This window comes from Artemia sp. Qi Xiang Cuo, chromosome 17, assembly GCF_049724085.1.
Source record: "Artemia sp. Qi Xiang Cuo chromosome 17, ASM4972408v1, whole genome shotgun sequence".
NCBI classification, from domain to species: Eukaryota; Metazoa; Arthropoda; class Branchiopoda; order Anostraca; family Artemiidae; genus Artemia; species Artemia sp. Qi Xiang Cuo.
This window is the reverse complement of record NC_142810.1, coordinates 15,284,096-15,307,277: the sequence shown is the minus strand read 5'-3', so window position 1 is coordinate 15,307,277 and position 23,182 is coordinate 15,284,096. Positions and strand designations below refer to the sequence as shown.

At 32.1% G+C, this 23,182-nt stretch overlaps 1 protein-coding gene across 1 annotated transcript; it reads right to left on the bottom strand.

Moving 5' to 3' along the window:
• Positions 1-21,353: 21,353 nt before the first annotated feature.
• Positions 21,354-22,462, bottom strand: LOC148941936 (uncharacterized). The gene is made up of 2 exons (XM_089102920.1): positions 22,333-22,462; positions 21,354-22,060 (listed from the first exon to the last, which is right to left on the bottom strand). Exons 1-2 carry the CDS (start codon positions 22,389-22,391, stop codon positions 21,580-21,582), a joined length of 540 nt encoding a protein of 179 aa, XP_088959046.1. The 5' UTR covers positions 22,392-22,462; the 3' UTR covers positions 21,354-21,579.
• Between the last annotated feature and the right edge of the window lie 720 nt (positions 22,463-23,182).

The following is a 23,182-nucleotide window of genomic DNA, read 5'->3' as shown; positions in this document are numbered from 1 at the left end:
GGTAAGACACCCAAAAAAAGAAGACTTCACAGATTTGACCTATTTTCATCCGACAACGATTTATTAGCTAAAAGTCTTATTTCCTTCTAGTAACCTTGAACTTTCTTTCTCATAGGATTCAGGTTTGCCATATTGGAGGTAAACTCACCGACTGACAGCGATGCATCAGCTTCCCATTTAGCCTCTTTGTTTTTGAAATATTATCTCAATCAACCGTCAAACTTATTTAAAAATTCATAGTTTTTATCATTTCTTTTATTCCAATGATATTGTATAATTTCTTATATATAATTTCTTTTATTCCACTGAATTACCTTTACAATTCCCAAAATTTTCAGCATTTATCTCTTCGTAGTCACGAAAGTTTCCATCAGATTGAAAATTCATCATTCATCATTACGCTTATTTGGCTGTCATCTATTTTTAACCACTTACTATTTTTTTACCCTCACTTGTCCATCTTATTCTTTGACTACTGCTTCCCATCCATAATAGTTGATAATGAAATCAAAATTATGCTTACCTCCCAACAAGCCTTATTTTACCCATGAAGCTTAATCTTGAAATAATCCTGCTGTTAATAGGGCCCGCAAAAATCTAGATTATGCTGGTAATCCGTTGGTACATTCACTCGCTAGAAAATTAAACAATTTACCATAGAGACAGTGACGTAATCTCAAAAAAATCCTGGGGGTCAAAGTTGGAGCCCATTTAGAGGGATGTTGTTGTTGGTTTCGGTAAACAGTAAGAATTTTTTGCTATGTAAGAGAATAAAACTGCTGCGGTTAAGGTACGAAATGAGGTTAGCAGCTGGTTTTGTTGAAATTGGAGTTAAACAGGATTGTGTTCTATCCCTTTTTATTTGGATCATTTTGAACGACTTTGTCTTAAAAAGCACAGGAAAAGCAATCAGAGAAAATAGACTCAAATGGTAAGGACAACATTTTCTGGACTTAGGTTATGCTGCTGATTTGAGCATCCTAAATGAAAGGTTGCGCAAAATGAATGAACTTATAGAGGTTTTGCGAATTCAAAGTGCTGGAATAGGTTTGAAAATTAATGTTAAGAAGACTAAGTCACTAAGGTTAGGAATAAGTGAAGATGAAAAGGCGACATTGGGTAACGAACCGATTAATCAGGTGGACAGCTTCACTTACTTTGGTAGTATACTGGTATTATAAGTAAAGATGGTGGGACCAGCGAAAATGTTAAAAGTAGTATAGCCAAGTATCAGGGTGTTTTTTTCACAGTTGAAAAAAGTTTGGTAGAATAGGATGATAATTTTACAAACTAAGATTAGAATATTGGAAGCTACAGTGATGACAGTGGTCAAACATGGTTTTGAAGCATGTGCGCTCCGAAAGTCGGATGGATACCTGCTCGATGTTTTCCAGAGAAATTCCCTAAAGACTGTTCTAGGTATCTGGTCGCCTGACCGTAAGTATGATTCAATCCCGCTTTCTAGGACTATAATGAAAGAGAGGGTGAGATGGCTAGGGTAGGTTCTTTGGACGAAGGATAACATATTGCCGAATATTGTTCTTTTGGCCAACCGTCAAGGGCTAAACGGAAAGCAGGTCGTCCGGAGTTGGGGTGGAAGGGTGTCATAAAGAAAGATTTAAGGGAAATGGGAACTTCATGGGAGGATACAAAAAGGAGGCTTTGAATAGATTGAGATAGAGGAGGAGCGTGCATAGCTATGTTTGCCTCACGTGGCTTGGTGTTACGTTGAGTTGTTAGTAGTAGTAGTAGTTTTTTCTATTAAGAGTCTAGAATATTAAGTTGATGATATTTATTTGTAAGAAATTTATCAAAATCTGTGTAGCAACTTTCATCCAAGAAAATTCTCTCAGAGACTGTACAAAGATCAATCCGTACGCTAATGAGATATCCGATGATTAAAAGACGTCTTTTTAGGAGATGAGTGTTCACAATATCTAATGACATCAATGCAGAGAGTAGAAATAACCCCTGAGGACGTCAAAACTTTCCAAGAAAGGTGTTTAGGTTTCTATATTACCACTGCAATACAGACACTGAAACGATTCTTGCGCGATGATCTTTTTACTGAAGTACCTTTAGTTTTTAAATGATAAAATGCCCTAAAAAAAAAGAATTTCATCCCTACACATTGCACTGAAAAGATTTTCGAGTCTCATTCCAAAACTCACAGATGTTGACTTCCAGTGGTGCAAGTTGCCATATGCTTTTAGTGAATCCAACAAGGACAATATGGCCAAATTTCCACAGAGCTTATGTGAATAAAAATACTCGCAATGAAGAACTTCACTGCCAGAACAGATATTCCAGATCTATCAGAACTCACAGAGAGGATACTCTCTCTATCGTATTTGAAAGCAGATTCAGAAGTAATTTTTTCTTGGATCAGTGAGTTAAATTCCATTGTGACATTTGTTTACAAATTTGTTCATACATGACAAACATCTAAATCTTTTAATTGGGATTTGCGTGTGCGTTTGCATTTTCCCATTCATCGCTCTGATTAACTGGAGATATATTTTTATTCCCCTAATGATCCTTTATATTAAAAGAGAAATATAATCTATTAATAATTAGGAAAATATGTTTTACAATGTCTTAGCAGGAACTCTATGTAAAGCGTCTATGCTGGACCTCATGGTTTCGGCATACATTAAAAAAGATAAAGTATTGACCTGAAACCAATCGCTGCACATGCCGCAACACACACAGTAAACCAAAATCGCTTTTTAGTACATAAATCTGGGCTTTTGTAGCACTTCAGAAACTCATTGCGGTGTAATTCTAGCGTAAAGAAAGATAAACCGATCGGCTTTCAACCAGCGTTTCCAAGACTTTGAGATAAACTGTTTCAGAGTTCCTTCCTTTTCTTTTTCATTACAAGGTCCTTTATTGTATGTTTGCAAGCAAGCAAGAATAAGTCTACCTTGTCTTTAGAGTTGTGATGAAATTTTTCCTCTTTTGTTCTTATTCAGATCTCTCCTATAGTTGTCGTTTATTGTCTCTTTGCAAACATAAATGGGGCTCATAACTAGATGGCACCATAGTACTGCTATGGGTAGCATCATAAATACGAGTAACTCTTGTTAAAAGAGAGAGAGAGAGGGTAAGTAGAAAACATGAACAGGGGGATAATAGTTCCATGTTTTTTCTTCTAATGTTTCACTATAAACTACTATAAGCCTTTTCCTATGTCCATGAAGCACATAAACTAAAATCTGAAAAAAAATTAACATAAATTATACTGCTAAAAAAAATTAATATAGGGAAAACAAAGCAGAGAGTATCAAGCAGCTTTATTTAGTTCCAGATTCCAGAAAATAACTCGTATTTATAAAACTCGGATTTATACGAGTAGGCCTATTTATACGAGAAGAAACTCGTATTCATAAGGCTACCCATAGCAGTACTATGGTGCCATCTAGTTATGAGCCCCATTTGTGTTTGCAAAGAGACAATAAACGACAATTATAGGAGAGATCTGAGTAAGAACAAAAGATGACAAATTTCATCACAATTCTAAAGACAAGGTAGGCTTATTCTTACTTGCTTGCAAACATACAATAAAGGACTTTGTAATGAAAAAGAAAAGGAAGGAACTGTAAAACATAATTTAAAAATCAGCTTCTAAATAATACAAAACAAATCGTATTGAACACATTAAACTTGAAAAATTGAATGGCATTTTAAGTAGTTTGCAAAATAAAACTATTCCATCGAAACGACAAGAAACAGAATAAAAACTTAAAGGTCGCAAACAAAATACAATAAAGATGTTTAGAATATTTCGTTTTACGCCAAAAATCCCGAACCAATCTTCAATCGCTTTTTTTAGACTATGAACCCCAAAGTGTCAAAGCACAAAATGTGCAAGATAGAGCCAGGAGATAATTCAGAGTAGAAGTACCATTTGCTATAACTATACTGTAGCGTGCACCAATTGCGCCGTAAATGTCCATTTTTGTGTGTTTAATGAATGGCTAAAATGTGACGGAGCATTTAAACTGAAATGTGAGCTTTTTCAGGAGCGTTGTTTTGTCAGGCATAGATTACCTTAGAAAATGTGCTCCAACATTTTCTTGAGCAATGGAAGGCTCTTATTTCATACTTTCAGGGCTTGATGGCAGTTAATATTCCAGCAAGAAATTCTTTGTTGAAGGGCCTGAAGAGCCTAAGAGGTGAAATTCGTCTATTTATTCCTTGGATAAATTTTGTCCGAAGTGAACAAGCTCAATGCTGAGCTCCAGAGTACCTTGATAATGGTTCATTTGCAACTTACCAAGGTCAGGGGTGGTGTTTGGGGGAGGTGGGGAAGGGGAGATTTATCCCAATAATTTGGAGATTTTTTTTACATCCCTTGCCCCTTGAATATCTGGATATGAAACCCTCTCCCCCCCCAATAATTCTGGAGATTTGCCCCTGACCAAGGTAGAAACATGCTTGAGAGAGATAATGGATTCTTTTGCAGTAAAGAGCGCTTATGACCACAATCCATTTGGTATTGATGTTAGCAACCCAAGAAATCTCAAATCCTACCAGAATCTTTTATTTCAATGCCAAGTTCACGGCCCATTTAGCACAGGAAGACGTTGATCTCCTCATAGTAGAAAAGGTGAAAGGATCAATTTATGCCGTTTTGACCCTAATGCTGTTACTTATGACCGGGTTCTTTCCATAGCACCGATTTATGAAAGATGTTATGACATGCTGAACCTTGACGTCAATGATTTGGGCAGAGAGTTTCGATCTCTACGGCAATCAGACAATGCAATTCACTCCAAAACTTGCTTCAATCTGGCAAAATTTTGATCTTTCTTGTCTGAATGTAAGAATTGAGTAAGTGATTTTCTTTTTCCTAACTTGCTGAAATTCGTGGGTATTCTGATTGGACTCCCACGCTCAAGCGCCGCAGGATAGAGGCAGATTTAACTGCTGAAGATCATTAAAAGTCCCCTCAGAAATAAACCAGAGCAAGAAACTTTAAGTGCTTTAATGTATGTGCACAGGTTTGTAGCAGACCCAACCAGTGGTGGATCCAAGTGGGGGTGCAGGGGGCGCGCCCCCCATCTAATCTAGTGGCAGATTTGAGGTTGGGGTTGGGACCGCCTGCTCCGACTGAGGTTGGGACACTGTGACACTTTAAAGTTATTTTTTGTAATTGGTTTTTACTATTTGAATTATAAATAAGTTTTTTATTGTTAAGACTGTATCTTTTTCCAAACAAATTCGGAACAAAGTTTCAGTTACTTTTTGTGGTCTCTGTTATATTTTACTGATGACGCATACCACCTAAAAGTATTTAATTAAATTTAGATTTATCACGAGAATCTGTCCGTATTACCAGAAAAGCCAACTGGGAGGCGAAAATCTTTATTTCATATTAAAAAGAAGAGGAAACTTAAAATCATAACTTCTTTAGGCTGTCAAAATAATATTTCAGGATTGTGCTGTCACATTAGGGCTGAAAAAAATAATATTTAAACTTCTTTTTACTGTCATAGATTTGTGTCTTGCTGTGGTACACAGGCGAAGAAATTGATTTCATTACTTGTTTTGGTTGTCATAAAATTTGGGTTTGCCTTTTTTGCAAAGCGGCCTGGTTTTTACAACATTATTGTTTTTTGGGGATTTGTATAATTGAGAGAAAATGCTTGAGAAGTGCAAAGATATTATTAAATTACATTTTAGATTTTCATTAGCAAATAGTGGCCACTTTACTGCCTATTTTCATCTAATTAAAGCTATACGTTACATGAAATATCACTGCCTCTGTTCATCTTAAAACATTAGAATAAAGGCAAAACTCTTTAGGAATATCTGAACTTCAATAAAGGTTCGTATAAGTATGCACTTACAACTAAGTATATGATTCGAAATACTCTTTCAAAGGTCGGAGTAATCATTTAAGTAAAATAGATTTTCAGAAAATTGTTTATAAAAAAAGCATATAATTACTTTAATGCTACCAAAATAAGAAGGAGATCAAATGTCCCCTCAAACGGGATCAAATGCGACCGTTTAATATTGAAAGGTGTATCGATTTTCCAATTTTTGGTTTCTTGTTGCAGAATAAATTTTATTGATGAATTTTGACGTAAGCTAATAGTCCGCAAAAAGCTTATGTTTCGTTCAAAACATAAGTTATGTTTTCGTTAAGAAACATAACGTTATCACGGAGGACTCGTTAAGAGAGATGTAAGCAAACAGAGTAGCACCCTTCTTCATTCAGCAAATCAATGTGTTAAGATCTTACATCCTGTGACAATAAACGATTTTAAAGAGAATCTAAGGACTCTGATATTACTTTTTGGCCTGTCTAAGGACTTTGATGAGATTTTTATGAGTCAGTTACCTTTATGGAAAGTAAAAAATTATTGAGGGACTGAGATAAGGGAGTCTTTTATGTTCTACAAGCTACTTACGGTTTTTTTTTAGCATTAGTTCTAGGAAAAACAGCATGAATATCCAAGTTCTTTTTACATCAGATTCAACAAGATAGCTATATGATTACGCTGTAATATGAAGTATTTTTGGTACTTGTATGATAAGCCCCCTACCACTCAAGTTGTTAATTAATTGACGCATTACAGAAGCGTTTTTTTCGTTAGTTTCTTACAGCTTAGGGCGAGACAAAACACATAGAAGTAACGTGACAGACTAGAGGGAAAATATATAATTTAGGCTATATATTTGCACATTAGGGGGGGGGGTGTACAGTATTTGGAGAGTGTGAAGTTAGCAATAATTCTTACTACATAATATGCAGAATAATTGTACCTAGCACATTAGGCATGCAGACCCGCTGTTCTTTACCTCCAACCCCTCCCCCCTTTAATGTGTAAACAAATAGCCCAAATTGGTTTCTAAAGTATTACATTTTATCTTACTTTGGTATATTTTATTAGGATTGAGCGTCAGAGAAACATATTACAATAATTTTAGGTAAGGGGTATATCATACAAGTGCCGTATTTTAATTCAAATATTATACTAACATTAAACTTGAATTAAAAAATTGAAAGGAATGGTAGTCATAATCACAGAGCATGTAGAAATAAACAGAAAGTAAAAAGCTTCTCCTCTTATTTTGGTAATATGTTTTTTTCGAAACATTAAATTTTTTTCTAAAAAGAACGCAAAGTAAATCACCCTTTTCCCCCTTGAATCATTATTTTGCATATAAAGTTCTTTTAAATTTAAAGTTTTAAGGCCTAAAATTTAGAAGTGTAGAAGTCCTCCGTACATTATATGTAACCATGACAATATTAATAACAATGAACAGAAATTATATTTAAATATACAAGATTGTTTTTGTTATATATAGTATGCTAGTAACAAATACAAGCGGGTCCATATTCCCTACTCCTTCTTTCTTATTGGCTTAATATCACGAAGAAGGTTTAACGGCAATTCCCCAAATGTTCCCATTTACATAACCAAAATCATAGATGGCGTTATTGTTAACTACAGTCATAGATGGTGACATTTTTCTTTTCCAACAACACATTTTTTTTAGCTTCTAAGCAGTTTTTTCCGTTGATTTTATGAAATTTATATCTGATGTATGAATCGAACGTGAGATCTATTATTTCCTATGGCAAAAGATTGAAACGTTACTTGACAGAGCTAACAAGTCATTTATGCTATTAAGTTCTTAGAAATATATTCTTGACAATCAATGCATTGTTTCTGGGACACTGGCCAGCTGATGTTAAGTGATACAACACCGTAACAAGTTAATTGCGCAATCAATTCTTCAATTTATTTTATGTAAGTGTTATCAGTGATCTGTTTCCGGGCACCTGTTTTTGGCATCAATTAAAAAAACTTTTTCCACAAAATAAGTTTGTCAAAAAAAGTAAAGAACTCCATTAAACCACAAATGAAGAAAAATAGAATCAAATAATTTACCAAGCCTACAACTCCCACAAATCACAATCAATAAATAAATGAAACTAAAAACGATTAAAAACCAAAATAAATAACAGAGTCAAACTCAAAACGAGCACAAATTAATATGAGTAGGGTTCAAAACCCCTGTTCTTTCTAAAAGCAAGAATATAATTTGTATTTTACTAAAAAAAAGTCAAATGAATATTCAATATCAGTTTTATTTACATATGCTGAAATTTATTTCTTAATATCTTAATAAGTTATTGATTTCTTAAAGTTATAAAAGTGAAAACATATAAAAGAATTTTTTCAGTAAAGTACAAATTATATTCTGTCTTTTAGAAAGCATAAGGTTTAGAACCCTACTCATATTAATTTCTGCTTGTTTTGAGTTTGACTCTGTTATTTATTTTAATTTCTCTGGAAGAAGATAATATCACGTAAGTTTTTGATAATATTTGACAAGATTTTGATAATTTTGATAATAAAGCATTCTTTTTAAGCAAGTCGATATTTTGATAATATGTGATATGTTTCATAACATCACACAACATTTTGAAAGTATCATACAAAAAATTGGTAATACTCGGCAAGATTTTGATAATCTTGATAATGACAGACACCATTTAATCACACTACGTTAAATTTGGTATTAGCAGACATGATTTAGATATCATCATGTTAGATTTGATGATATCAGACACGTTTTGATATTACCAGAAAATATTGTCATGTAGAATATTCATAATACCATGCATGATTTTGTTAATAACTTGCAAAATTTTGATTATACTATGTAAAGTTTTGTTATTATTATAGAGGTTTCTCAATATACCATTTAGAATTTTGATAATGTAGCACAAGATATTTGATAATTTCGGGTATGATTTTGTTAATATCACACGAGTTTTCGGTAATGCTCGATAGTATTTTGATTACCAGACACAATTTTGCTAGCATCATTCTAAATTTTTATAATAACTTGCAATATTTAAGTAATAGCGGAAAGGATTTTCAAAATATTTCACAAGACTTTGAAAATGAAGGACAAGATTTTACAATATTGAAATATGATTTGGTAATATAATATGAGACTTTGATAATATCGTTTAAGGCTTTGATAATACTTGACAAGGTTTGATAATCTTGATAATAACAGACATGATTTTTGATAGCACAAGGTTAAATTTTTTTAGTAGGTAACAGGATTTTGATAGAACCATATCAGATTTTGGTAATAGCATATATTTTGATTATAGCTGAAAATATTTTGTTAGTAACTGGCGAAATTAAATGATAATACCATGCAAGATTTTTTTAATAGCCTGCATGATTTCGATAATACCATGTATAGCTTTGATATTGTCATAAAGATTCTCAGTAAACCAGTCGAGATTTTGATGATGTATTGTGGGATGTTTCATAATATCAGACAAGATTTTGATACTATCATACAAGAGCTGGGTAATACTCGGCAAGATTTTGATAATATAGTGCAAGATGTTTGATAAATTCAGACAATACTTTCATAATACTAAACACAAGATTTGGGTAATACTTCACTATATCTTGATAGTACCAGGCACGATTTTGCTAAAACCATTCTAATTTTTTGATAATAACTTGTACAGGTTTAGGTTTTGCTAGAAAGGATTCTCATAATATCTCACATGACTTTGATAATGCAAGACGAGATTTTGTAATATTTAAAAGGATTTGGTAATATCATGCAAGACTTTGGTAATATCTTGTGAGGTTTTGATAATATTTGACAAGATTTTGATAATCTTGATAAGGACAGATAAGATTTTGATAGGAACATAGTAGATTTTTGTAATAGAAGACACGTTTTGATTATAGCTGAAAATACTTTGTTAATAACTTATTAGATTAAGTGATAATGCCATGCAAGATTTTGTTAATACCTTGCATAATTTTGATAATATCTTGTACAGTTTCGATATTCTCATAAAGGATTCGCATTAAACCTGTCGAGATATTGGTAATGTAGTGTGAGATGTTTCATAATATCAGACTAGATTTTGATAGTATCATACAGGAGTTGGGCAATACATGGAAATATTTTGATAATCTTGATTATTTCAGACACGATTTGATCACACTATGCTAAAGCTGGTAAAGGCAGACATGATTTAGATATAATCATTTCAGATTTGACGATATCAGACACGTTTTGATATTAACAAAAAAAATATTATTGTTAATATTATATAGAAAATTCATAATACCATGCAAAAATTTTTAATAACTTGCAAGATTTTGATGATACTATGTAAAGTTTTGATAATATCATTGAGGATTCTCATTATACCATGTGGGATTTTGATAATTTCGCACAAGCTATTTGATAATTTTGGGTATAATTTTGACAATATCACACACGATTTTGGTGTTGCTTCATAATATTTTGATAATACCAGACACAATTTTACTAGCATAATTCTAGATTTTGATAATAACTTGATAGATTTAGGTAATAGTGGAAAGGATTTTCATAAAGGAATCTGATAAGATTTTGAAAAATACAAGACAAGATTTTTTAACATTTAAATATGATTTGGTAATAAAATGCAAGACTTTGATAAGATCATGTAAGATTTTTATAATCTTGATAATACAAACATTATTTTTCTTATAGAAAAATCACGATTGACGTATTTATAACATTTTCATTTTGTATTTTTCAAACTATCTTATATGATTTTTTTTGCTATAAGTATATTTAATGTGATTTTAAGACATGAAAAAAAAGTTGAAAAAGTTCCAGTTTCAAAATTCAATATAAAACTAAATAAAAAAATCACTACAAAAATTATTTTTATAATTGAAAAAATCACGACTGACATATCATCCTCATTTTGTATTTTTAAAGTATCACCAGTAATTTTTCTTAGGTAAATTTACAGTGATTTTAAGACAGAGGAAAAGTTTAAAAAATTTTAGTTAAAAAAGTATAATTAAAAAAAAACAATTGGAAGTTATAACAAAATCGGGGGTGGGGGTTATCGGGGCCTTGTCGGGGGATATGGGATCCTGGATGGGAATATTGGGACTGAAACTCATGCGCAAGCCTGGTATTAGAAAGCCGATGTGCTCAGGACCACCAAATTAAAAAAATGATATCCGCCCTGTTGTATTCATTACAGGTTTTGGAGATAGAAACAAGTTTCATGAACCATCAAAAAAATATGCCTGTCAAGCAAGCATCTCAAATGACCGTGGTAGGCATATTCTCGGGATGAGGCCATAAAAAGCTGCACGGAAACAGATCACTGATAATGCTTACCAAAAATACAATTAGAAATCGATTGCGCAATTAACTTGTTACGATATTATCACGCTTAACATCAGTTGGCATGTGTCTCAGAAACAATACATTGATTTTCTAGAATGTATTTCTAAGAACATAATATCATCAATGACTTGTTAGCTCAGTCGAGTAACGTGTCGTTCTTTTTGACAATCAATGCATTGTTTCTGGGACGCTCCAACTGATGTTAAGTGATAAAATACCGTAACAAGTTAATTGCGCAATCAATTCCTCAATTGATTTTATGTAAGTGTTATCAGTGATCTGTTTCCGGGCACCTGTTTTGGCATCAATTAAAAACAACTTTTTCCAAAAAATAAGTTTGTCAAAAAAAGTAAAGAACTCCATTAAACCACAAATGAAGAAAAATAGAATCAAATAATTTACCAAGCCTACAACTCCCACAAATCACAATCAATAAATAAATGAAACTAAAAACGATTAAAAACCAAAATAAATAACAGAGTCAAACTCAAAACGAGCAGAAATTAATATGAGTAGGGTTCAAAACCCCTGTGCTTTCTAAAAGCAATAATATAATTTGTACTTTACTAAAAAAGTCAAATAAATTCAATGTCAGTTTAATATACATATGCTGATATTTATTCCTTAATATCTTAATTAGTTTTTGATTTCTTAAAGTTATAAAAGTGAAAACATATAAAAGAATTTTTTTAGTAAAGTACAAATTATATTCTGTCTTTTAGAAAGCATAGGGGGTTTTGAACCCTACTCATATTAGTTTCTGCTCGTTTTGAGTTTGACTCTGTTATTTATTTTAATTTCTCTGGAAGAAGATAATATCACGTAGGTTTTTGATAAAATTTGACAAGATTTTGATAATCTTGATAATAAAGCATTCTTATTAAGCCAGTCGATATTTTGATAATATGTGATATGTTTCATAACATCAGACAACATTTTGAAAGTATCATACAAAAAATGGGTAATACTCGGCAAGATTTTGATAATCTTGATAATGACAGACACCATTTAATCGTACTACGTTAAATTTGGTATTAGCAGACATTATTTAGATATCATCATGGTAGAAAATTCCTCCATTGAAAGTTCCTCCTGCATAAAATTTCCCAGTGGAAAATTCCACCAAGTATTTTTTTTTCCAGATAATGCCGCCGTGAAAAATTCTCTTTAGCCTACTTTCATTTGAAAAAAGACTCGTCTTTAATTTGATTTAATTTTTTTTTCAAATTATGCTGGGAAAACCCATCGGTAGAAACATTTTTCTGGAAATCTCGCCCTCCCATTAGAAAATTTCTCCAACGGAATATTTTCCAATGAAAAATTTCTTCCGTGGAAAACTCCCCCACCATGAATTTTATCTGTGGAAAATTCCACCATAGAGTTTTTCCAACAGAAAACTCTCCCGTAGAGATTTTCTCCCGCAAGAAATATCTCCTCCATAAGAAATTCTACAGTCAATCCTTACCACTTAAAAATTTCCCTAGGTAAAGTTCCCTGGAACATCATTAAATGCAAAATTGAATCTGCAAAGAGAAAGTAAGACAAATTTCCTATAGAAGCTCTGGCAGATTCTCATGTGTAAAATTTCCCCTTGTAAGTTTATCCCCAGAAAAACTTCCCTACGAGGGAGAATTCTCCCTGTGGAAAATCCCCAGATAATTCCTCCCCAACCCGAAAAACGTCCATTTACTTCCAAATAACAATTACGTAGTGTAAACAATTGACAATTTAAAAAAATATATTCCTTCCCCCAGGTACTGGTGGGGGTCTTGTCATCTCCAGAGGCATAGTTATATTATTTTTCAACTATGCTGAACAAAATGAATATCCCAAATTTTTGCCAGATGCCTTTGGGGAAAAAGGCTTCAAATAACAAAATAAATAAAATAAAAATAAAATAAAAAATAATAAATACAATAAACACGCAACCATGATCTTTCTTATGGCAAAAAACAGAAAATTCCACATTTTGCAGATGGGAGCTAGAAACCTTTACAGCGGGGTTCCCAGACATGCAGAATATGATGGTACGATTTTAATTAAGATTCCTTAACTTTTTTGGAGATTTTCCCCCTCTTTCTCGATTATCACGCAAATTTTCTCAGGCTCATAGCTTTTGATGGGTACATTAAACTTAATGAATATTATATATTTTAGTAATCAGCGTAAAAAAGTTGACTCTTATGATGTATTAAAGAAAAGTTTTTTCTAACGGAAAGTAAGGAGCGACATTAAAACTTAAGACGAACAGAAATTATTCCGTATATGAAAGGGGCTGTCCCTTCCTCAACGACTCGCTCTTTACGCTAAAGTTTTTTTTATTGTTTTAAAAAATAGAGCTGTGAGACAGTCAGACTTTTGCGTAAAGAGCGTGGCGATGACGAGGGGACAGCCCCTTTCATATACGGAATAATTTCTGTTCGATTTAAGTTTTAATGTCGAAAATCCCCAGATAGTTCCTCCCCAACCCCAAAAATGTCCGTTTACTTCCAAATAACAATTACATAGTGCAAACAATAGACGAATATTTTTAAAAGACATTCCTTCCTCCAGGTACTGTTGGGGGTCTTGTCATCTCCAGGGGCATAGTTATATTATCTTTCAACTATGCTAAACAAAATGAATATCCAAAAATTTTTGTCAGAGGCCTTTGGGGAAAAAGGCTTGACAGGGGGCTAATTACCATCCAATATTTTTGGTCCCTAAAAAACTGTAGTTTTCGTTCAAACGAACCCTCTCTCGATATTTTTGGACCATTTCGCAATAAGATCACCCTGACGAAAAAAATAATTAACACGCAACCGTGAGTAGGTGGAGAGGTAATACCGCTACACGTACAAGATCATTGACCTACAATGAGCTAGAATACTGTCAGTACAAGAAGACAGCCAATGAGTTGAAATACTGGGCAAACAATATCCCGTGCCTCTTTCCAGGCCAATCAGGGAGTCAGAAATACTAACGGGAGTGGCGCAACATGCTCAGTGAATACAACCAGGACATGATCATTGACCTCCAATGAATTTACCCTGAATTTATGTAACAGGATGTTACTGAAATCAAAGTATTGTGTTATCAGTGATGTTACAATTCTACCTTCAGACATTGCTTATATTGTTCTAGGGGATTTGAAAGTAGAAACGAAAAAGGTATGACATCTAAGGGAATGCTAACTCTATTATGAGATACATATTATTTTTTATTTGGGTGGTTCTCGACAGTGTTCCTTTTAATACACAAGTACCATTTAAGCAGCGTTGTCAATATAAAATATGTTTTAACATTCAAGTATACTAAAAAAGTTGGAAGTAATAGACTCATAGAGATGACCTAGCTTTACTACTCGTAGTGTGTTCTGTATAATACACAAGTACCATCGAGCAGTGTTGTCAATATAAAATATGCAATAAAAGAGATAAAAATTTGTGACTTAACGCTAAAAATGCTGAAAGTAATAGACTCATCAAGATGACCTGGTAATACTTCTCGACTGTGGTCAATATAATAGACAAGTATACAATATGGAATTAGTGAGATGATTATGAGTATGAACCATCAAGGACCGCAAGCACCAAGGGTCTCAACCTCCAAGGGTCACCTCTACCCAACCTCTTAGGGCCCTCCACCCTTCCAACTTTTTTGACACCCCCCAATTTTTCATGATAGAGGCGCCATTAAGAGTTAAAAATGTGTAAGAAAAATGTTAACAGAACGTAATTTCTGACCTAATCTTTCGGGATTTGGACAAGCAGATGCTTTGAACATCTAATTCTATTACTTTTTACCTCACATTATCAAATATGTCCTTTAGAATGTTATCCATTTTTTAAAAAGTCTCTCCGTGACCTAAAATGTTTCTTCATTATGACTTTTCTATTTACTAACCTAAGGTACTTCAGCTATTCATGCAAACATCCGGCAATAAAATCCCTATTAAAAGAATTTTTGTCACTATAAAAATTAAGACACAACGAAAACATTCTATTTTCAAAGCATATTTTCAAAAATTAAGACACAACGAAAATATATATTTTCAGAGCATATTTTCTAATCGACTAATTTAAACGGATAGAAAATGCAATAGAGTTTGAAGACGTTCGTGAAACGTTGAATAGTTCTCTGTCCCATAATGGCTCTAATAAAATTTGGTTCATCTGTGATGTAAGAATCAGAGCAATTTCTTTGAATATTTTCATTTATTTGACTGAAATTGTTTATTGATAATAAAAGATATCATAATGAGCTTCTGAGATCTATGATTCAGGAGATTGCAATTAAATGACTTTTTTGAATATTCTCTTTTATTTGTTTGCAACTGTTTACTAATAATAAAAATAAGGGTACTGTTTTCCTCTACTAGGTATAGTTTCGGACAGTTGTTAAGGAAGTTGGTATAGGTGAATCCTGTATTTTTGAGATATCTTTAGCGAAGAAATAAATATTTTAGAGAATACAACTCAGAGGTCTTAGGCAGCATGTTGGGCATATGGTTGCTTTTTTTCTCAACTATGTATAGTTTCGGAGAGTTGTTAAGGAAGTTTGGTATAGGTGATATTTCTTATTCAAATGTTAAATCAACGTTAACGACCATGTTTAAAAATATGATATTATCTTCAACCTCTCATCATCAATATTAAACATTTCAATATGAGACACCGATGATGAACGCATTAAATCAGCTTTAGCATCATCATCAACCTCGTGAATTCTGATGTCCCTCAGAGGTGGAAGATCATCAAATAAATCCTCTCGTATTCTTATATTCCTCGGAGAGGGTAGACTGTCAACCAAACGCTCTTAATCTTCAACGCAGAGCCAACCCGAAGGCACCCTCCTCACCAAATCCCCATAAATGTAGGAAATTCCATCCTCTATATAGTGAATTTCTACTATGTCATCTTTAGCAGTAACATCTTCACTAGCGCTAAAAAGAAGAAATTCTTCCTCGGACTCATTCAAACTCCACGCATTGCATGCATTCTCCCCTTCGTCAACATAATCAGGAATGTCCTATAAAAGAAATAAACAAATGAGAAACAGCATTACTTAATATTTTTCTATATATTCATAATTTTTGTGTCTAAAATTCATCCCTTATTAAAATGATTTGAGTATTGGTCTCGTATGTAATAGTCAATTTGGTGGATATGGATTACCCTTTACTAATATTTTTTTCCCAGAAAACTGTTTGAACATGAGCAATTTCTCAGTCACCATCTTTAATCATTCTTAAACACTACTGAAGAAAAAAAAACCAGACTGTTTATCGCCATTAAATTATTAAAAAGGCTATTTTTTCATTGAAATGCACCTTTTCAATGTAATTATCATGTCTAAAATTCATCTATTATTAAAATGATTTGTATATTTTTGGTGTAAAAAAGATTTATAGGCCCTTAATTTATGGGTCCGGCTATCTCGTAATGGCTATAAACTGCTAAAAATCTCTATATTGCAATAGCTTCTTAAATTGAAATATCTGAACCTTGTTTGACAATTTACTTCATTTTAAGGTTTTCTTTAGTTTCAAAATGTTTTTGATTTCATATTGATGAAGAATTTAAACACAGCTTCAACTAGTTATTTTTTTTCGGTATAGTTGAAAGGTCCATACCTCAGTCAAACTAAGAGATTTCATTTTGACATTGTTTGACAATTTACTTCTTAAAAAAAAGTCTTACATCGGTTGAACTATTCATCGCTGTTCTTTAGTTAATATATCTCTAGTTTGAAGTAGACAGTTCTATGAATTAACATACACAGACATATATTATGAATGAGAGTAACGGTAAACTACATTCAATATTTAGATTAGCCTATGTTATTAGAGAAATAGAAAAAACAAGCAAATGTTTTCTCTCACTTACATGCAAACAGAACCATCACCCTGAATCCGTTATATTAATCAGATAAAATATTATCATTTAATTCCCAGCGCTGGGAATTAAATGATTATATTTTATCTGATTAATACAACGGATTCAGGGTGATAGTTCTGTCTTCATGGAAGCGAGAGAAAAAATTTGCTTGTTTTTCTATTTCTTTAATAACATAGGTTAATCTAAATATTGAATGTAGTTTACCGTTACTCTCATTCATAATATATGTCTGTGTATGTTAATTCATAGAATAGTCTACTTTGAACTAGAGATATATTAACTAGAGAACAGCAATGAATAGTTCAACCGATGTTAGACATATATATTTTTTTTTAAGAAGTAAGTTGTCAAACAATGTCAAAATAAAATCTCTTAGTTTGACTGAGGTATGGACCTTTCAACTAAGCCGAACAATAAAATAACTAGTTGAAGCTGTGTTTAAATTCTTCATCAATATGAAATCAAAAACATTTTGAAACTAAAGAAAACCTTAAAATGAAGTAAATTGTCAAACAAGGTTCAGATATTTCAATTTAAGAAGCTATTGCAATATAGAGATTTTTAGCAGTTTATAGCCATTACGAGATAGCCGGACCCATAAATTAAGGGCCTATAAATCTTTTTTACACCAAAAATATACAAATCATTTTAATAATAGATGAATTTTAGACATGATAATTACATTGAAAAGGTGCATTTCAATGAAAAAATAGCCTTCTTAATAATTTAATGTCGATAAACAGTGGTTTTTTCTTCAGTGTTGTTTAAGAATGATTAAAGATGGTGACTGAGAAATTGCTCGATACAGAAATTGAAAATTGGTTTCCTATACTTTTCTTATGTTCAAACAGTTCGGTGGGAAAAAGATGTTAGTGAAGGGTAATCCGAATCCACCAAATTGACTATTACCTACGAGACCAATATTCAAATCATTTGAATAATTGATGAATTTTAAACACTAAAATTATAATGCAAATGTGTATTTCAAATAAAAAATAGCTTTCTTAATAATTTGATGTCGATAAACAGTGGTGCCCCCCTTGGAAAAATGTTAGTAAAGGGTAAACCATATCCACCAGATTGACTATTACATACGAGAACAATATTCAAATCGTTTTAATAGTAGATCAATTTTAGAGGCGAAAATTATATTGAAAAGGTGTATTTCAATGAAAAAAAACCAACTTTATTTAAAAATATTCAAGGATATTAATAAAGTCAGATGTTTTTTAAACTATGATGTTCATATTTCCGAAAATTAGAATTCAACTTTATAAAAAAAATCAATTATTATTAATAAAATCAGATGTATTTTAAACCGGGATGTGCATATTTCTGAAAAGTAAAAGCACATTTTATTAAAAAAATGCAAAAATGTACCCAATGTTTGGCCCTTGGAAAAATGTTAATAAGCGGGAATCCATATCCATTAGATTGACTATTAAATACGAGAGCAATATTCAAATCATTTTAATAATAGATGAATTTTAGACATGAAAATCATATTGAATAGGTGCATTTCAATGAAAAAATAGCCTTCTTAATCATTTAATGTTGATAAACAGCGGTTTTTTCTTCAGTATTGTTTAAGAATGATTAAAGATGGTGACTGAGAAATTGTTCGATACAGAAATTGAAAATTGGTTCTCTATACTTTTCTTATGTTCAAACAGTTCGGTGGGAAAAAAATATTAGTAAAGGGTAATCCATATCCACCAAATTGACTATTACATACGAGACCAATACTCAAATCATTTTAATAATAGGTGAATTTTAGACACAAAAATTATGAATATATAGAAAAATATTAAGTAATGCTGTTTCTCATTTGTTTATTTCTTTTATACGACTTCCCTGATTATGTTCACAAGGGGGAAAATGCATGCAATGCGTGGAGTTTGAATGAGTCCGAGGAAGAATTTCTTCTTTTTAGCACTAGTGAAGCTGTTACTGCTAAAGATGACATAGTAGAAATTCACTATATAGAGGATGGAATTTTCTACATTTATGGGGATTTGGTGAGGAGGGTGCCTTCTGGTTGGCTCTGCGTTGATGATGATGATTCGCGTTTGGTTGACAGTCTACCCTCTCCGAGGAATATAAGAATTATACAAAACTAGCGCTTTACTGAAAACACAAAATAATATAGGAGTTTTGGCAAAGTAAATGCAAACCAATTAAGGACACTTTTTACCGAATAGAAATACTATCTATCCATTTTCGGATTAATCCCTTTTGAGATAAAGCATGAATCCATTTTAGGATTTTGCTTTATTTTTTTACGTTTAATTTGGTATCACTTCTGCACAATGGCTCAGTTCAATGACTGACTCTCGTTTTGGTTCTGAAAAGGACATGTCATGATTAGTTTGAACACAAGTTCGAAGTAAAGCCATCTTGATAGTATTAGAACAAAGACTAGCCTTAGAATTTGTGTCATAGCTTGAAATTCACTGTTGTATAGAGAGAAATAATCAGATTTCCAGAGTTCATATTATGTCTTATTTGATCTTCATTTCAAGTCGTACTAAAGCATATTTCTTACAATTTAAGACTGTATATTACCCACTAGTGGTGTTATAGCTGCTGAGAGCAAAATGCTGCTTGATAAATCAATCCAATATTTCTGTATGCTGTTCAATTATTTCGCGGTTATTAAAAAATATTTAGTTTTACGCTTATGTTCTTAAGAAAATTTTAATTGTATACAGAAAGTTACTAATGTCACAACTGGCGTAAGACTATGAAAAGCTTTATAGATTCGTTTAGTGTTATCAGGCTACATACTCACTTTTGACTCTTAAATCAATAATCCTGTTTTTTTATGCTTGAATTTTGTGTTTTCAGAAAAGCGCTAGTTTTGTATAATCCTAAAAGCATAGGGAAACATAATTAGTTAGTTTATTTGTCCTAGTTTTATTGATATATATATTAAATAGGCTGTGAAGTAATAATTCTTGTCCGTTTAAGTTTCAACTTCGCTCCTTGCTTCCCTGGGGAAAACTTTGTTTTTTTTTTAAATTAATTTATGATTATAAATAAATAGGCAAGGAAAATACTCTACTTCAGATTTTGTTCGTGAAAATTTCCGTTTATTTCAGTAATAATATAGTTTGGTTTATGGGCTGTCCCATTTATTTTCAGTTGAACGTTTACCTGTTTTTAAACAAAAGACACAAGTTTTTTAAAGGAAAGTAAAGAGCAAAATTAAACTTAAAATCGAAGGAAATTATTTCGTATGTGAGGCAAACCACCCACTAATCAGCCCCCTAATCTTTAGGCTAACATTTAATTGTGCTTAAAAAAAATTCTCGTTGATCGTTTTAAAGTTCTAGACGTTTGAAAATGATCAACTATTTTTTCCACTATTTAAAAATACATTATGGTTTAATCAAACCCAAAACCAAAAAAACCCTACAACAAGCAATGACGCTAAACTTCGAATAAATAAAAAATTACCATAAGTAAAGTTTCGTCCTGCCATCTCTTAACTGAAGGGTCGCAGACTTCCCACCGCCTGGAGCAAATCTTAGAACTGTGCCAAACATGGAATAAATGTGTCAAGTATGGTGGTGTGTCAAGTACCTATCGCCTTCAATAGAAGCAAGTTGTTGAAAGAAGGAAGCCTTCCCTTTCAGTTCAAGATAATTGAAGGGAAGGTTATTAAGAAATTCTAGAAAAACTTTATTTTAAAAATACTGTTTGTATTGAATAGGCTGGAGTATGTTGCAATTTTGAAGAGAATACTGTGTATATTGCTGTATTTTGCTTTGAAAAAACCAAACACCATGACGTACCCAGAATATTTTAATTATTAATATTAATATCAATATTTTTGTTGGTACTTGTCAATTATATCAACCACACTCAAATTCTTGATCTGATTAAAACCGGTTTCTCTGTCTGCATTCAGAAATAAGTAGTTTAGTCTCACTTAGATAAACAACTATAAAAGTGTATTTTAATTAAATATCTAACTTATAGAGTTGGTTAGGTTAGGTATTTTATATAATGTGTACTAGGCGGCCTTCTTTCCCTATATTTTCTGCTCTAGTTACCATAATTTTATTTCTATAAAGTATTATATTTTCTTCATATTTTGGTATATTTCATTATGACCAACTTAACTTTACTTCTTGGGTGTAATCGATAAAAGTGATAAGTTCAATTTTTTTAAACAAATATTCATGAAAAAATTATAAATTGCAAAATAATAGCTTATTTTACATTAAATAAACAACAAACATAAGACAAATGAAACTGTGATAAAGTTATCAAAACTTTTATTATTTAAATATGGGAATTCAGAAACTTTTAAAACATTGTATCAAATTTCACGTTAACATTTTGGTTTAAAATTTGACTAATAATAAATATGCACAAAATACAAAAAAGACAAAATCAACACTGAACTCAAGAAACCTAACAAATGAAGGTTTCATTGAATAACTATCCATTAAATCTGCATCACTGCATTACTCCATTTATTGCATCACTTTTTTGATTTTTTCTCCCGTTTCATATTTTTTTTATAATTATTATTTGGACAAATTTCTGGAGAAATATTTTTGAACTGTTCTTCAATTTGACTCAGCAAGACATCCCCATCAATATAAGCAATAGTTACACTTGCTATCGCCCTGCTTATTGCTTCTACAAGGTCAAAGGTTCTACACATTTTCCATTCTTTCGTATTAGGCTCTAAATTTTGAATAAATTCATTTGTCAAATATAAGCCTTTTTTTTCCAATTCTTCGCTGATAGTCTGATAGTCTTTTTCTGAAAATGATTTTGGTTGTTGAGTAACACATAGGATAATGTGACGATATTCCAATCCTCTTAGTGAAAAATCTACGGCCGCTTTATTGATAAAACTTATGGAATGTGCATCTTCAATTTCTAGAGTATCATCAAAAATTCCTAAAGCCCTCATAAGGTTGGTTACTTCGTTTTGGAAGTCATTTTTTCTAGCCCTAGAACAGAAAATTAAGTATTCATAAAGACTTGTATTGATTCTTACGCAGCAAACATACCATAGTTTCAGTACCTAGTATTATTCCCTCCCCCAGCCTTGAATTATTCGTCAGTTTTTTGGATTTCTTTTTTTAAATAAAAATTAAGCATTGACATATAATTTGGCTTACTTAATATTCTCAGCATACAATTTGAAAAACTGTTCTTCTTTAGGTATTTGTTTAGCCTTGTGACACCTGATAAGGAGACATGTTAAGAAAACAATTCTTACTTTAAAATATGTATAATGATCCTAGTTCTTATATTATCCAACGGGAGAACCTTTATCATCACGTCTTTCCTCTAAAAATCCTCAAAAGAGAAAAAGTTTCCAAATATCACCACATTGAAAATTCAATCCTCCAGTTTTTTTAAATTGCGGTTTTAAATTGCCACCTAATAAGTTCCTTTATAGATACCGTTCATGCCGGTCTTTTTAATGTTTTTTCTTAAAGAGCAGTGGGAAAGGGAGAATAGTAGTGGCGTAAATACAAAATATTAATAGCAGTGGCGAAAATCAAAATGTTGTATTTTCGGCAAAAAACCGAAAATACAAAATATGCACGGTATTGAAAAGAAATGAAATAATATAAAAAAAAATTATATAAAAAATCCGTTGATTTTGAATTGAAGTTATCCGGTTAGGTTAGGTTACAAAAGATGCACGTAATTTTTATAATTTCTATAATTTCAATTTACCACTACTTTTTCTTTCAACACGTTTTTTGACACACGTGCTAAACACCTAAAACAGCCATCCTAAAAAAGGGTGTGGGGGGGGGGGGGGGGGGGGGGGGGGGAGGGAGACCCCGTCGCTCCCCTCCTCCCATCAATTGTAGTTAAAAATAATTTTGGAATAAATAATTTTGAAAATAACTCCATTAAACAAAAAATTAGCAAAAATAACATCAAATAATCTACCAATCGTGAAACTGGCACAAATCCGCATCGATAAATAAATGAAACCGAAAAGTAACATACATTTTTGGTTTTGGAGGGGGGAGGGCGGGATTTCTCCGTGGAGTTGGGACTAGATTTACTGTCATTATTTAGAAAACGATAATACAATAAATTAAAAAAAA